Below are 17,256 nucleotides of genomic sequence, written 5' to 3' on the forward strand. Positions count from 1 at the left end.
CCCATCTCATGCTTATGAAAGTCATGTCCCAGGCTCAAGAGAGTTAGGGTTAGGGTTAGGGTTAGGAACAGCACAGATCCAGTATTTTCACAAATTGTAAATTGAATTACAGAAGCAGAGAATGTTAGGGATTGGAAGACACCTCTGGAGAACATGTAGTCCAACCTCCCTGCCAGAGCAGGTTCATCTAGTGCAGGTTGCACAGGAAAGCATCCAGGCAGGTTCTGAATGTCTTCAGAGATGGAGAGTCCACAGCCTCCCAGGGCAGGCTGTTCCAGGACTCTGCCCCCTCAAAGTAAAGAAATTTCTCCTCGTGTTTAAATGGATCTTCCTATATTCAAGTGTGCCCATTACCTCATCCTGTCACTGGGCACCACTGAAAAAAAGACTGGCTTCATCCTCCTGACACCCACCCTTCAAGTACATTTAAGCATTGAAAAGATTCCTCCCTCAGTTTTCTCTTCTCCAGACTAAAAAGACCCAAGCCTCAAGCCTTTCTTCATATGAGAGGTGTTCTAGACCCCTAAATCATCTTCATAGCCCTTTGCTGTACCATCTCCAGCAGTTCCCTGTCCTTCGTGAACTGGGAGGCCCAGAATTGGACACAGATTTCCAGATGGAGCATCACCATGGCAGAGCAGAGGGAAAGGATAAACTCTCAACCTGTTTACCACACCCTTCTTGATGCACCCATGAATGCCATTGGCCTTCCTGGGCACACTGCTGGCTCATGGTCATCCTGCTGTCCACCAGGACTCCCAGGTCTTTTCCCACAGAGATGCTTTTCAGCAGGTCAGCCCATAATCTGTACCAGAATTGTTAAAACTATGTTTCTTAATTGTATTATGCTCAAACATCACACCAGAACCTACAAGAGTGCCTGATGAGTCTCAGAAGTAAAGTGCAAATTATGAAATTCCTAGAGTCTTCACAAGTCAGCAAACAACTTATCTACACTGTCAAAAAATAAGCTTAAAGAAAGATTGCAAAGTAACATAAAAGGCAATTCAGCACTTTATTCTTTGTCTTAACTGCTCAATCTATTTTTTCCACAATCAAAACACAGGAAGGTGAAGTTATAGCTTGCAAGGATATGCCAGAGTTTTAAAACACAAGCACATTTTTAGAATCAAATGTATAGTTTGCACTAGCATAGACATAAACACACACTTCATTTACATTTAAGTTGCTAACACTCTAGAGGATCCTCAGTTCTGCAAATTCATTCCTATGGAAATTGCTTTGTATGGGCAAGCAAACTCCAACAAGAGATTGAAAAGATTATTTTCAATGAGGAGAACAAGCAAACTTCATAGGGCTCCTCCTAAGTATCTTAATTTGTGCTGTTTTTTAATTATACCTGAGGCCCTGAGGACACCTATGCTTTTGAAACCTCAAATTTAGAAAAACTGTAATTACATGGTTTTGCCTTGCAGAGGGAGGGATTTTCTAACTTATTGGTCATCATATCATCAAAACCAACTGCAGCTCAACAAGGAGTACCCGGTAAGACAGCTCTGAAGAAGGACAGGAAGTGTTAGCAGTGAGTCTGCTCTTATTTAACTCTAGTCTCCAGGCACAAGAGAAGTAGATGCCTCTGTCAAATGCCTCCTCCTGTGAGATGAGTTGTGGACCTATGCCCAAAACTCCCATTGACATCAACAGGCTGAAAAGAAAGTGTGAGCAGAGCCCAGCAGTGTGGTTCTTATGTGAGCCAACAATGGAGACACTATTCAGAGCTAAGGAAAAAAAAGAAAATCAGAGCTAAACCCCAGCCCAGACCAAGGCCAGCTGTGTGGTTCACAGCCAGGCTGGCTATTCTACTGCACCAAAGCTTGTATCAAAAAACAGTATTTCCTAGAGTGTTTACTCACAGGCTTGGCCTTAAAACCTCAGCCTCAGAATAGTAATGGCTGCTGCTGTGTTTAAGCCTCAGACATGTTCTGGGACAGGCTGCTTGCATTTAGTCTGTGGTGGCAAAACTGAAGCATGAACACCCAGCATTAATAGTTCATCTGCACCATCACATGACCACGCTGTTTCTTCTGTTTCCAAACCTGCACTACCACCTCCCTCCTTCCTTCTGACTCACAGGCAGTGCCCCATGGGGAGGCTGCAGGGTGCAAAGCACACCTGTGTCACCTCTCAAACACCAGTGCCAAGCTGTGCTAGATGAGGAAGGTGCCTACTTCAGAGATATGGGGCTAAGCAGTGCCAATAGAAAGCAAAGGTAAAAACAAGCTCTTGCTTTCCATTTCTTGCTGCCATTGCTTGTGTATAGTGTTTTGAACAAGTCTCTTATCTGATTTTTAAGCAGTAGCAGCTCCTGTTATCACGTGGGTACTGATTACTAATTGGTTACTTGTGTTAAGTGCATAAGCTGGGAATTCTCTGGTTAGTGGTGGTAGTGGTAGGGTGGGAACAAAGGAAAAAGCCTCACGTATCTCTTCCACTCATTTTGGTTTCTTAATACAATAAAGTCAGAAAAGTGCTGCTGCCACCACCAGACACTATTCCTCTACATGAGGAATACTCAGCTTGGCTCTAATCAGCCATTTACTCTTTCTAATCTCCTCAATCTCACCTCACTGATCCTCCAAAGAAGTGAACTGTAAGGCCTTCTGCTTATGAGAGGTTGCTCCCATAAGCAAAAGATGTAACTTACCACACCTGAAGAGGAATCCACTCATCTGCAGACCAAATATAGCATGGCGAGTGACAGGGTACAGTGAAGCCACCTGCAAGCTCTTTTTCCCCACAGGCAAGCATGAGATATTTTTATCACAATGAGCCATGTGCTGGGGGAGGAGTGGGAAGGGAGAGGTATCTGGCCAACTCAACAGCCACATTGGGACCCAACCCAGGCAGCCCTCCTAGTCCAGACACACCAAGGCTGGGAGAGGTAAGGACAATCCAGCCCTATTCCAGAGACCACCGTAGAGAGGGTCCTGACCTTCACTTCTGAGCAACATCTATCTGTTCTTGCTGGAAAGTATAAACAGGTTGCAGCAAGACTTCTTAATCTGCCAGGCCCTCGAGGCTACTGGTGCTGAGTTAAGAAAGTGGGAAAGAGAACATGCCAGCATTATCCTTCTGCACTGTGTAGTATCAAAACAAGAAACAGAACATCCTTTAGGAAATCTTCTTTAAAAAGCACCTGCAACAGCCAATATACAAGGGACAGAACAGGGATGTGCTGCAGGATGGCCACCCTTGAACATCTAATGCAGCACCCACTCTGTGACTGCCATTCACCCCACCTCAAATCACATTAATCAGTTTGGTTGTTGCAGTTAGGATCTCTAGGTTTTGCTAAGTGATGTTGCTTTGTGGCCTGCTGGCAGCCCACCATAATCCACTGCCAGTAATGTGGGAGACTGGGCTTCTAGACTTCTACTAGTTCAGTTGGAATTATTCTCAATGGTGCTTTGAGAGAAAAATGCTAGAGATCAAGACTCCAACCTTCTCCATTCATGTGCAGAGATCCTGACAGCCACCTTCACACAGAAACACTTTTTTTTTTCTTCCCAAATTCACTCCCCCCAGGCCTACCTACAGTATCACTAGCATCACTCAAGACTTCTCCCTAAGTCACATCCCAAGGACACATGCCAGTGGTGCCCATATGCCCATTTGATCTCATCTCTCTGGTCTGCAGCCAAAGAATCAGCTTTAGTCTAATACCTTCTTATCAGGCTTTAGAGCTTAGAGAAAAAAGAAAGACAGCAGGGTTGGGAAGGTGGCCAGCAAGCCTGCCAATCTAAATGATAAGCCCTTGGCTTCAACCTCAATCTCATAATTTACTGCCACTGGTGCCAGGTGCTATTAGTATCCCTTTGGGAATCTTAATACAACAAAATTACTCTCTCCAGCTCTATCTCCATCCATCTCTATCTCCATCCATTCTTACTCACCTCTTTCCCCATCCCAACCCACAGATCTCTCTTGCCTTCTACACCTACTTTCCCAAACTTTAGCCACATCTAACTTCCTTCCTTATCTTCCTTTTCCTCACCAATCTCTCTGGTGCACTCCAAATAACCCTGATCAATGTAATCCCCACTCTTTTTCAAGATTCAAAGCAGCACCTCAAGGAAACAGGTTTCAGATGTTTCAACAGATGTTCAAGCTACTGGCTCAAGCTTTGAGACAGCCCAGATGGTACTCGGGGCTCGTGGTAGTCCACATAGCTATATTCACCAGCATGCAAGCTCACAGGAAAAGAAAGCAGTCTCATGGCCAGATACCCAGGGAAAAACAGGCAAGATAAATATTTCCAGGCAGAAGTACTCATATAGTGCTCACATGTCCATCTTCCCTTCAAGCTGTTGCCCCTTTGCATGCATTACAAAACCAGATCAAAAATGCATTGTCACAAAAGAAGGAAGGGATCAAGAGAGAAGAGCAGAAGTGTTGGCCCTAGGAATGGCCAAGACAACACTCTGTGCCAGGGCTGACACACTGGTGGAAGAGGTCCAAGGAGAGCTGTTTGAGCAGAATGAAAGTTAGCAAAACACCTGAAAGGTGAACATGGTATCAACAGATGTCCTGGGGCAGGACAGAATTTGAGCAGACTTGTATAGAAATTAATTCTGTATTTCAGCAGTGTACAGAGAACATAGATCCTCATAGAGAAGCTGTTGATATACAGGCTGAATAAGCCGACAGCAAGGTGAACTGAAAACTGTGTGAATAGCTGCATTCAGAAGGTTGTAATCAATGGCACAAAGTCTAGTTGAAGGCCAGCAATTAGTGATGTACCCCAGGAGTCAAGATCAGATGCAGTCCTGTCCAACATCATCATTATTAATCTGGATGATGAAGCAGAATGTACCCTCTGCATATCTGTTGATGACACAAACATAGGAGGAGTAGCTGACATACCAGAAGGCTGTGCTGCCATCCAGGACTCCTTTACAGGCTGGAGAAATAGGATGACAGGAAACACATGAAGTTCAAAGGGAAGTCCTGCACTAGGACTACTTCTACTAGCATAGAAACAGTCCTAGGAATGAGTATATACTGGAGGCCACCCAGGTGGAAAGCTGTTTTACAAGAAAGGATCTGGGGCTCCTGGTGGACGCCAGTTTTAATATAAGCCAGCAACACACCCTTGCTGCAAAAAAGGTGAATGGTATCCTTAGCTGTATTAGAAAGAATGTTACAACCTGGCTGAGAGAAGTGAGCCTTCCATGCTAGTGAGGCCACGTCTGGAGTGGTGCCTCCAGCTCTGGGTTCCCCAGAGAGTCTGATAGAGAGGCCACAAAGATGATTAAAGGACTGGAGCATCTGTCCTAGATGGAGAGGCTCAGAAAACTGAGACTGTTTAGCCTAAAGAAAAGGCTCCGGGGGGATCTTATAATTGCACACAAATATCTGAAGGGAGGATGGAGCCCAACACTTTTTGTTGGTACCCAGGACCAGGGACAATAGGCAGAAACTGAACCACAAGATTCTTTTCCTTTTGAACATCAGGAAACATTCTTGTGCAGGTGACTGAGCACTGGCACAAGTTGCCAAAGGACAACGCAGAGTCTCCATCCTTGGAAATATTCAAAAGAGACCCAGACATGGCCCTGTACAACTAGCTCCAGGTGACCCTGTTTGAGCAGAGAGGTTGGACAAGGTCCCTTCCAACCTCCCCCATTCTGTGAGAATGCTCTAACCTGTCATGCTGGTTGATGCTGAAATATTAGGAATAGGACTAGATTATCCTACCTGCCTTGCCCTTAGTATTTACAAGCTAGCACCACAGCAGCAGGCAAGTCTTACCACCAGTGAAGACACAATCAACTTACTTGCCACCTTCGGGACAGTGGAAATCATTACCCTTTCTAGGAAGCAGCTAAGCCAAGTTCTACGTGGGTTACTGCTCTCCTATGCTACAATTCATCCAGCACCAGCAGCACACAAACATTTCCATTACATCATGTTTTTGCATGGGTTGGATAACCATCCAGGGAACATTTAGGGGACATAGAGAAAGGGACAGATATCTGTTGCCTGGCAGAGTCATAATTGCCTTCTCAGGGCAGGGTTCCTCATGCCTTCCCTCGCTATTGAGTCTCTACCCTCCCAGCCAGTCCCAACCTCCTCTCTGCCCCTGTCAGACTACAAATGCCTTAATCGGCAAACCAGACATCAGCTGGGTGGCAGTCAGCCAAAGAGTCTTTGTAACAGACATCAAATCAAGAGATAACATCTCCTTGGCTCCTCCAAAGGCACAAAGAATGGGAAACCTCTACTATGCCCCATTGCCCACTCATGTGGGATGTCTCTCCTCCCAGAGCCTCCTGCCATATAACTAAATCCTTGCAGTTAAGCAGACTGAACAAGCTAATCAATCATTTCCAGCTCCAAACTTTCTCATGCTAGGACTGCCTCGCAGCAGCCAGGCATAGCATTGGGTTTATGTTGCTGGCTACTTCAGTGTCAAATACTGGCAGGGGTGAGGATAGACAGGGGCTTCTGTACTGGCAGAACAGCTGCTGTAGAAATATTTCTGGGGGTGAAAAATAAAAGCAAAATTGCAGGAGGTTACCAGAAGCAGTATTTCTCATTCTGCAATGGTGAAATGGGTTTCTGTAACAATTTCCTTATTATATTGCTTCAACAAGCACTTAGCTGCACCCGGGGACAAAGATCTGCTGCTATGGCCCAACTTCTCACACCTGGGAGACAAATTTTGGCAACTGTCTCCTTTAGGAAATGGTAAAAGCCACTACACTCAGCACTGTCCCCTGAGCGCTGCTCAGTCACTCTGGATAGCAAGGCCCATGGCAGAGACAGTGAAACTACCACCAGCACCAGCAGTGGGTTTTCCAGCACTCCCTCAGCACACAGGCATCCTCTGTTGCTGATGATGGCCAAACAGATGATAATTTTCAGGAGCAGACAAGGCTAGGATTCAAATGGGAGACCAAGATGTAAGAAGGATTCATGAGCTCACACAGTCTCTATCTGGAAGCTATTTGTTAAGTCCTGAAAAGACAGACGAGGGCAAAGCTCAGCTGTGCTAAGGATATGGAAACCTCACCCTCAAGCCACTGGCAGCCCAAGGCCCAGACCACAGCATACCAAGGATCACACACACTGGTTCTTGGTCACATGTGGCAAGTGCTGTCCTGCAGCCTTTGTGCAACTAGCACGGGCCCAAAGAAAGCTTTCAGTGCCAGTCACTCTAGTGCCAGTCACGCTACCAGGCTCAGTCCAACCAAAATGGCAGTATTCTTATATGCAGCAGGACTTTTGGGCTTCACATCACATAGCTAAGCCTCACAGGCTCACACTGTACCTGGGCCACTTTCTCTCTGTGTCAGCTAAGACAAAATTCTAATCACCTGTCATGCACCAAAACTACTCACCCACCAAAAAGGCAGTGCCTGCAGTGAGAGATCCAGATATGAGAACAGGATGTTTCTCTTCTGTGATAGCTCTTTTTCACCCTAGAATCTCAAAGCATTTAAATTATGCATTAAGCCTCCATGAGACAAAGGTATTATCTACACATAGATGCAAGGCAAACTACAGCATAAAGGTTTCACAGCTTGCTCAGAACTACCTACTGACTTCATAGCATAACCAGAAACGTGCCCAAACTCTCTGCCCTCTACTTCAAAACAAGACTTTCCATACCAGCCACCTACCTACACATACATGAGGACAATTTGGATTGCTTATCATGCCAACTCAAAGCTCTTCTCCTCTGAAAGATCTACTGTGATCTCTCTTTCCCTGCAAACACTACACTCAAGACTTCAAGTGGATGAAAGCAGATTTCAGAGAACTCCAGCCAGTCCCACTAACCAGCACAGGAAAATAGACCCTTATACTTCTTCTCTGTTTACACAATGTGCCAAGATCAATTACTCTCATCCCTTGGGAATGAGCTCAGCAACTCCAAGGAGTCTTTGTGACACCCTAGACTTCCTTACATCTCATCTGCCCCTCATGTCCCCTGGTGCCTTCACCTCAAGTCAAAGTCAAGTCAAGTCCTTCCTTTCTTTGACCTTCTGCTCTCAGCACTGCTGAAAAAGATAGATCTGCTGAGGATAGCAGGGTGGCAGAAGCCAGAATCTTTCTAGGACATGCACAGCCTTCATTAAAGAGCAAGCAGCTGGCAACAGGGCCTGCAAGTAATGACACTGCTGAGCAAGGACCATGATCAAGGGGTGTCTGGGAGAGAGCACTCACTGCAGCAGTACAATTGTCTGCACAAGCCAGGGTATTTCTGCCCAATTAAGGGAAAGAAAAGAAGTCTTCTGAGCTAATTTTCTAGTTCTTTAGAGGAGTTAAGAAAAGCACACACAGCCCTTGGTTGGCCTCAATAGGGAAGAGGCTGGGTGGCCAGTTGACCAGCCAGCCAGAATGGGAAATCTACCTGCCAACTCTTCAAACTCATGGCTGGGGCACAAAGGCAGAATCACACTGCCCCATGAAGCTGGAAAGGCATGTCCTGGCACCTAACCAGACAGCACTTCTCAAACTTGCTCCAGTGCAGCCTTTCCTGATGAGGAAGGCTGAACTAAAAGACCCAGATGATGGAGATTTCCATTTATACACAGGCCAGGGAGTAGAAGCACAGCAATTCCCTAACCCCTTAAATGCACTCGGATTGCCCCCAACCCACTTATATCTCCCAAATTTGATGCTCTTCCTTATCAAAATGCACCAAGACACTAGACCACAGAAGACATTTAGATACCATATGCCACTGATCCACAGCATTTCTTCAAAAGAGCTGCCTTGTCTGTTAAACCTAAGAACAGCTTAAGCATCCCAACACAGAGCTGCTTCACATCATGACTCTCTGGGCCAGTTTTCAATCATCATCCAACACACACAGGATTTGATGCAAAGGCAAAACACTTGGCATCTCTTCATCCACTCTTGAGGAGCCCACACCACATCACACACCTAAAAGTGCCTTGTCTCAGAACACATCTGCTTCTGGCACAAATTAATCTTGCCAGCTATTCCTTGTCATCTGTCAGATCTAGAGCTCCAGGAATGGAAAACAAGGCTCAGGGACATGAGTGAAAACCATATCTGCTGCTTAAAAAAGGTTTCATCTGATCAAGCATCAGGGGAGGTTTAGATTGGATAACTGCAAAAATTTCTTGACCAAAAGGGTTGTCAAACTTTAGAACGGGTTGCCCAGGGAAGTGTTGAATCACAGTCTCTGGAGTTACTGAAAAGATCTTGTAGATGTTGCACTTCAGGACATGATTCAGTGGTGGACTTGGCAGGGCCAGGTTAACAGTTGGATTTGATGATCTTAAACATCTTTTCAAACCTAAACAATTCTATGATTCTAAGCTTTTCAGCTGTATTTTCATGGGCAAGCATATGATAGTAAAGATAAGAATCACAAACTAAGAACAGCTTGATGTTCAGAGCCCAGATGAAGCCCTAGAGTAACAGGTTTAATATCATCATTCCTCATTTGCATTGTTTACTTCACTAAAAAAACCCATGATGTCAAGTGCTGCCCAGGCAGTTAATAAGAGGCATTTTTGGTGGAGAATGAAGACAGACCAATAAACACACATCCTGCTCCTACTTCACAGGTGAGGAATGGAGTTACTGAACGACACTTGCCCAGCTTCAGACAAGGATTTTGTGCCAGAACTCAAAACAAAGCCCAGTTTTCAGATCACACACATAAGAAATATCTGATTTTAGCTAAGCTCATGGAAAACCAAGTGTCAGTGGAGGACTGAATCTACAACACTATTGTTATTTCTATCATTATTTTTGTAGCAGAAACAAGTACACATATCAAACAAGAATTCATCATAAAGCTTCTAGATGCTACTAGAAATTGCTTGACAATTAACCAATACAAACCATAAAAATACAAATGACCAAACACTTACAATACTCAGGCTGCACCTCACTTTGCATGCCTCTTGCTAAAACAAAAAGGTATACCTTCAATTTAAAGCCACTAGCTGTATAGCCTTTCCTATTAACACAGATTCTACAGCCTAGAAGTGTTAATGACGTGCAGTAAAAACATTATTTAAAGAACACACCACCACCTCCACTCCAGATTTCATCTTATTCTGAACATTTTTTTGCCACAATTAATCCAGAAGTGTCATGAGCAGACAGACCAGGAAGCAAATTGTTCTCACAAAGTTTCCCAGAAAAACCCCAGCAGTTTGGAAAGTTTATTTAAATTAGCCCCTAACTTTCACCAGCACACTCCCAAACACACTGCTGAAAGAAATTTAAGGCAGAACAGGTAAATGCTATGTTTGGGATGCAAATCAAAGAAGGACTTGGGCCAAAAGGAACATTTCTCCATTTACTCACATGAATTGTGAAAAATAGAAGGCTGGACTCAAACTTACCAGCTTTCTTCTCCTCTCATTAGGATGTGAGACTAATTAAAGTCCCTCAATATCAGTAGATTTGGGTAATGTGAAATGCAAGACTGGGCTTTTTGAATGTTCTGTGAACAGAAACTTGGCTAGAATGGCAAAGAGGGGGTGAGGAAAACTACTGAAACCACAAATCTCTGCATTATGTATTCATGGGATGTATGCTGCCAGCAGGACTGAGAACAAGCAGCAATGTAATGCAGAAATGGAAGGGTCTCACTTTTATAGATCTTGGAAAATAAATACATAGTCCTTTATTTTAATGGTTCCATCTTGTAGGCTTTTTAAAAGGGGGTGTTGTTAAGTGAAGTTAAAACTAGCACATTGAGCCAACCAGAGGCAGTGAAATTCTTCCCTAATGAGAGAAAATCAGAACTGAAAATAACTGTCTAACTTACTGCAATTTACCAGGGGCAGCAGATGTCTGCAGATACTCTTTCATACTGTCACTACACCAGGGCAAGAAGGAAAACAAATAATGAAGACCCAGCTGCAACACTAACTCTGCAGCTTCTGAAGGGCACCAGATGAGCACTGCACAGCACATCCCACCAGAACCAGGCATACCCCATTTCCCAAACTCTGCAGAAATGAAGCAAACACCTCTCATTTACACACCCCAATGCTAGACTCCTGCAAAAATCCAGGAAAAATCAAGAGTAGCTGCATATATAGTGACCTGTAAACAGTTAATATTTGTAGAATATTAAAAAGGTAATAAGCACTGTTTTACATTGCTGTAAAACTCCTAGGAGGCATAAAGAAACCTGGATCCAAGGAGGTCAACCAGTGTGGAAATGCCCATTATTGAGTCTACAGCCACTTTCAGATAAGGTTTTGGGTTGGGTTTTTTTGTTGTTGTTGTTGTTTGTTTTTTTTTTAATACATCCCACAGCAATTTATTTATTTTGGAATAAATGGTATGAGTCAGATCCTGGCAGCAGGGCTAACCTGACAAAAGTGAACATCAGTGATTTTATTCCTGTGCCATGCACTGAACTGCACTGTATGGGTGCTGCCTTCCTAAGGGGGACAGCAAGAACAGCCCAACTGTAGCAAGAGCCACTCAAGTAGCAGTAGCTTTACCTCTCAAGGAAGTTATCAAGGAAGGCAAACAGTTTATCCAAGACAGACAGCAGAAGTATCACCTATGCCCCTGAAGATGTGATCAAAAGGACCAGCCCTATGAATTTACGGAATCATGCCTCAATAACACCTTTCTGTCTTTGCTTGCAACACCTTCTCTCAAGCAGTGTTGCCTTCCTCCTAAGAAGTTCTGCCTTACCTGCTGCATTTTTTCCAGGTCAAGGCTGGGCCTGCTGACCTTATCCCCATATCCTTGTCGATGTCTCTTACAAGGCATGACTTGCTCAAGACCTGCCCCGACACTTGTGAAGATTAAAGGTCTGGAGGCTGGGCTGCGCACCAGGGGCTGGAGTCTCTTGGGAGGGGAGGCACTGAAGAGCACGGGGCTCGGGCTGGCGTGCAGGCCATCAGCCTGCTCTGCCACAGGCTGGAAGGACATGGCACACAAGTTTTTCACTTCTTCGTCACTGGAGGAGGTGTTGTTGCTGTCACTGCAGCAGGCGAGCCTGCTGACCTGGGACCACTTCCGCTTCTCAGCTGCAAACTCGCGGTTGATGCGCTCCAGCTCCTCTTCTGAACTGTGGCGGTCAAGACTGGCCTGGAAAAGGGCCCGAACCTTGCAGCATTGGTTCTCTTGGTTCTGGAGCTGGTTGGTGGCCAGGGGGGTCAAGGTACAATTCCGTCTTCTCTCTGGTGGAAGGAGGAGATAGAGGAGTGGCAGAGGAGAAGTGTCCCGCACACTATTAAACAGCTTTCTCCTGGACTGTTCTTTTATATCCTCCCCAGTAAATTTCTGAGCTGTTTTGCCACCTTTTCTTCCCTGGAAGAAACATCCCCCCAGCTGAATGCTTCCCTTTGGAAGCTTCCAGATCTTTGTTCAGACCAGACTGCTAGACATCTTCTGCTATTGCGACTTGGAATTCTAGTTGCAGAGAAAGAACACGGACCTGCCACCCACTACATCCCTCAACATGGAGAAGACATGATCCTACAAATGTGTTGTTGGATTCTTGCCTCTAGCTAAAAACATTAAAGTTCTAGTGACCAGTTCTCAGGGCAAAGGAAAGCAAGCAAGTTACATTATCCTAAGCAGCACAGCTGTGGTTCAAATAAGAGAGACCTGTTTTCTGGAGGCAAGTGTTTTTCTTTCTATTACAAGGCTGGACATAGAAGAAAGCCTGCCTTCAGCCATAAGCTGGGCACACTTTACCTGTTCTGCTGAAGTCTTTCTACATAAAGCATGGGGAGCAGGGATTTGAATTTTGACAGGACATGTCCTATGGGTCACAAATTTAACAACTGCCTTTTTGTACGAATACACTTGAATTTGGCTGAACAACAACAGAACACAGGGCACACAGAAGTGGCAGGGACGTAGTATAGCTCATAGATGCACCAACCATTGATTTCACCTGCAGCTCTAAGCTGCTTCATACCAGACACAAAAGCAAGAGCAGAACACCTCTCTCCTCTATCAAAGACCCTCAGCTAGATCCAAGAATGGGATTGCCCAATACCACCAGTGCAGGGGGAAGAAGGAACAGAGATCAGACAGTGTGTCCATGGGGAATAGAGATCAGACAGTGTGTCCATGGGGAATAGAGATCAGACAGTGTGTCCATGGGGAATAAGGAAAGCAAAGGTCAAAGATTTAAATGACAAAGAGGAAACCTACAACACACATGATAAATGTAAGGACGTAGGATAAAAGATTGATTTTTAATTTCAGCTGTGCTACCAGCCCAATTGTAGACCTTCTCTGCAGCACTGGGGCCTTAATATATGGTTTAAAACTACTGTCTCTGTTAAGAAAATGCAACTGCAGCATCTGATAACACCATCTCCTCCCTGTTAGGTCCCAAAGACTTCAAGGTGACTGAGGTAATGCATTTAGTTGTGACACACAGGGGACAGAGGAGACAATTCCAAGAGCACAAGTGAAAAGTAAAACAAACTTCAGCTGTAGCATCCCAGGAGCCTCTTATCTCTTTACCTCTGTCGATCTGAGCAAGTTCCTGGTTCTCTCCCTCAGAGTCATCGCTGTCCTCATCACTTGGGGGGTAGGAGATCTAGAGGACAAGGAGAAAGAAAAGGCTACATCTTCAACAGTGAACATTACCCCGCTGATGCCCAAGCCACTTCCTCCCCCTCTCATATCTACAGGCATCCACCCCACCTAACAGCACACACCCAGGCATAGCACCTCCCTGTATGTACAGCTTCATTTCCCAACCTCAAACTCCCATCACATCCTCTTACTTGCAACAACACAGAACACACAGCCTACCACTATTTCCACCTTTCTGCACCACCAGCTCTTTCCCAGCAGCAATAAACATAACCCACCCTTAGCTCCCAAGACACCAGCCTTTAGCCATCACAGTCTACCACATCCACATCACATGGACAACTGAATCTCCAAAACCCACCACCAAAATAGACACAACCTGTATTATCATCTTGCAAGGCACAAATGGAAGTGGCATGTTACCCTTAGCCTTCCTACAGATACACCCACACTTCCCCCATGAAGGCACACACATAAGCCACCAAAGAACAGACTCATCTTGCTCTCCTATGGGATGACTGAAAAATGTGACAGAAATAAAAGAAACAGGATTTCACAGAAATGCAATCAATAACAATTTCCCCATCAGCACAGTGTCTTACAGTACCACTGAACATCCTTAAATGCTCCAAGAGTGATAAAAATTCATATATTTTATCTATCAGGAATTTTCAGGAACATTTGCTCTAGGTCAGCCCAAAGACTTCAAACCACTTGCCATGTACCCACTTACTCAAAACATGTTCTAACACTGAACAAACTTGGTAGTTCCTGCTGAGAAGGACAGAGACCTGAAACCTTTGTAGGTCAGATAGATCCCACTGCTCCCAAGTCTCCTACACAGAGGAAACCCTACCTACCTTGCTCCTAAAGTGACTTTTATTCTAATGCATAGCACATACCTGGAAGTTATTAGATCAAACCTCTGAGCTACACAGCTTAGGATGTGCCTCTGGCAATGGCCAAAACCAAATGAGTCAAAGGAAAATGTAATACTTCAAAAGACTTTTTTGTAAAAGAGACAGTTTTGGAATAACATGATCACCACAAGATGAGCTTCATTATTCCTTACATTTTTTTATTCAGCAAGCATTCAGCTGTTAAGTCAACACATATTTTTTGCCCATCCTCCAGGAGTGTGTCTGTGGTTTTTGCTCCCCCAAAATCCTGTTGCCAGCTATTTTTCTTCTACTTTTTTTTAAGCTACCTTTTGCCTTTTTATATTTATATTGCCCTCTAAGAAATCATAGAATATTTTTCTTCTTGCTAGTCTTCTAACTGCTTTCCCAACTGTCAAACAATAAACAGGGAAAGTGGTACAGATTTTTCCCAACTACTAATATTCTTGAAGTAAATGCAGTAGGTTGTTTTTCCCACTGCAGCTACGATTTTCTTGTATGTATTCACATACATGCATCATTTAAATAAAGGCAGCTGGCACTGAGGGGCACTGCCAAATTAACAGACTTCTAGTTGTCTCTAGAACAGGTATAATACCTTGTTTGTGCCATGGTAGTTCATAGAGAGGACAACTGACACTGAAGTGCCATTGTGCTTGCTGCTGTGCAGACAAACAGCTGTTCTGTCTTCATTACAAAAGCTAAGGCTCCAATTCTAACTCAAGAGGTACTGACCTTAGTCTGTGGCTCATTCCCACATAAAAACCTTTCACTTGGACATGGCAGGGTTTTCACTGAAGTTTATCAGCTCTCTGTGGGAAATCTATGTACTCCAGTTTTTGTACTACATAGACATCAATACATGGCAAGGCACTGCTAAAAAAAAAAAAAAACACAACAAAAAACCCACAGCCCACCACCAAAAATAAAAAAGAAAGAAAAAAAAAGGCAATGACAACTAGCACATGCAGGTCAAATAGCTACTGCACCATGTCACTGGCTTGAGATGCTCAAGATAGAAGTTGGATTTGAGTCAATGATTGACATTTTGAAGGTCTTTGTGTCTACAGCTCTTGGGCTTCCAAAATATTCACTCCTCCCTGAACAGTTTTGCAAGCCCCTGCTGTTGTATAGATAACTCTCCTCTGCTAATTCCTTCCCAAGACTAATCCTCTGTGAGTTACCTCAAACATTTCTCTCAAGGCTCTGTTCAGAGCACCTGTGGGAAAAGAGAAACCTCTTTTAAACAAGAAGAAACTGAGCCTGTGGATTTAGTGCCATAGTACATCCCAAAGAAATTAAAGTGGTAGGATAATATGGAAGGCTTAATGGATAAAAGAGGCTCCCAGTCTCGACAATCATCCTCCTTATGCTAACAATGGAAAAGTAAGCAAGCACTCTTCTAGAATCAACTGCAATTTTTATACACAACATATGAAGTGCTTTTCAGAATCAAGGTAATTAGAAACACCCATTGCGCCACTCTTCTAGACACCCATCTTTTCTTTTAGAAAAACATACCAGTAGCATATTTCTACCAACGTTCAGACTTGGTTTCTCCCATTATACCTTCAGAAGTAAGAATATTTTCATAATATACAGGAGAAACTAACCATAAAAAATCCAGCAATTATGCATTTTATGCATGAATGAAATAAAACTCAATAAGACTCAGAAGTCACATTGCCTCTGATGTCTCATGACCTGCACTGTCTTTCAGAAGTCTTCTCACCTCTGATTCTGTGTGGATTACGTACACCCAAATACTCTCCTGCTTAGTCTTCAGTCTTTCAATCAGACATATAATTTCCCCCCCATTTGTCATTTAACAAGTTCTATTTTAGTATTGTTACATTTTTAATTAGTAAATCCTTCTACAAATTATACCCCAGTTGTGGGAATGGAAGTCCCCCAGGCTCCTGTGTGAGAGACCCTCATTCCCATGTTCCCTTCTAGAGAACCATCATTAATGGTGGTTCCATAAGCCAACTTAACCATTAATCTTGCAGTGTTCAAATTTGACACGTAAAACTCCTTCCTATAATGTACCATTCATGCAAAGATTAATGTAAGACTGAAGAAAGCACTGTCTGTATGTATGTATAACAAGAATTTCCAGGAACTATAAAGGGAATCAAAGACAAATGCTCTGACTAGTTGAAAATAAAACAAATGTTCTTCCCCTTGACTCTTCCCAGGCTTTAGCAGTAACACTGTTCTTTCTCCAAAAACATTCCAAGAAACACAACAATATTCTTTTCAGGCCTCCATCCTCCCTTGCACAGTCCCTGTCTTATATTAGTCACAGATTTACTTCTGTCCAGTGCAGCATAGCCTTGTTTGCCTCACAAACTCTGAATTGTGGCACTGCAATAACAGAAAATTTGATCTCTATGTCAAAGATCCCATTAGATCATGGCTTCATTTACAGCACACGAATCAGAGAACTGTTTAGTCTGGAAAAGACTTCTTGTTATCATCTAGCTCAAGCTCCTGCTTCAGCTGAGACAGCTTGAACAGGCTGCCCAGAACTGCAGCCAGTACACTCTGCACCTTAATGTGCAAAAACAGAAGAAAAACTCCAGTTCCATCCACTTCAGGTACCCATCCACTCTCCAGTCTTTTTCAGGAAATGCATTGTATCTGAAACTCAAAGACAGCAGCTTTATGCTGATGAGGATCTCAGTCTTACACCCAATTCCTTCAGCTCCAGCACCAGTCACACCTTCTGTCAGGCTAAGGACTCCTACCATGCCAGGTGGAAACATGGGCAAACTTCCCCATGTTTCATTTTTTGATTAATCCTCATTAAGAT

At 43.9% G+C, this 17,256-nt stretch overlaps 1 protein-coding gene across 6 annotated transcripts in view; it reads right to left on the bottom strand.

The window, feature by feature from the left end:
* LOC103530912 overlaps positions 1-17,256 on the bottom strand; it is a 59,422-nt gene that overhangs the window by 27,643 nt on the left and 14,523 nt on the right. For all 6 annotated transcript variants that reach the window (XM_030448161.1, XM_030448158.1, XM_030448159.1 and 3 more), the window contains 2 exons: positions 13,468-13,543; positions 11,674-12,164 (listed from right to left, as the gene is read on the bottom strand). In XM_030448161.1, coding sequence (XP_030304021.1) covers positions 11,674-12,164; positions 13,468-13,543 — 567 coding nt within the window. The remainder of the gene's footprint in view (positions 1-11,673; positions 12,165-13,467; positions 13,544-17,256) is intronic.

Source organism: Calypte anna, chromosome 3 (assembly GCF_003957555.1).
Source record: "Calypte anna isolate BGI_N300 chromosome 3, bCalAnn1_v1.p, whole genome shotgun sequence".
Taxonomy (NCBI): Eukaryota; Metazoa; Chordata; class Aves; order Apodiformes; family Trochilidae; genus Calypte; species Calypte anna.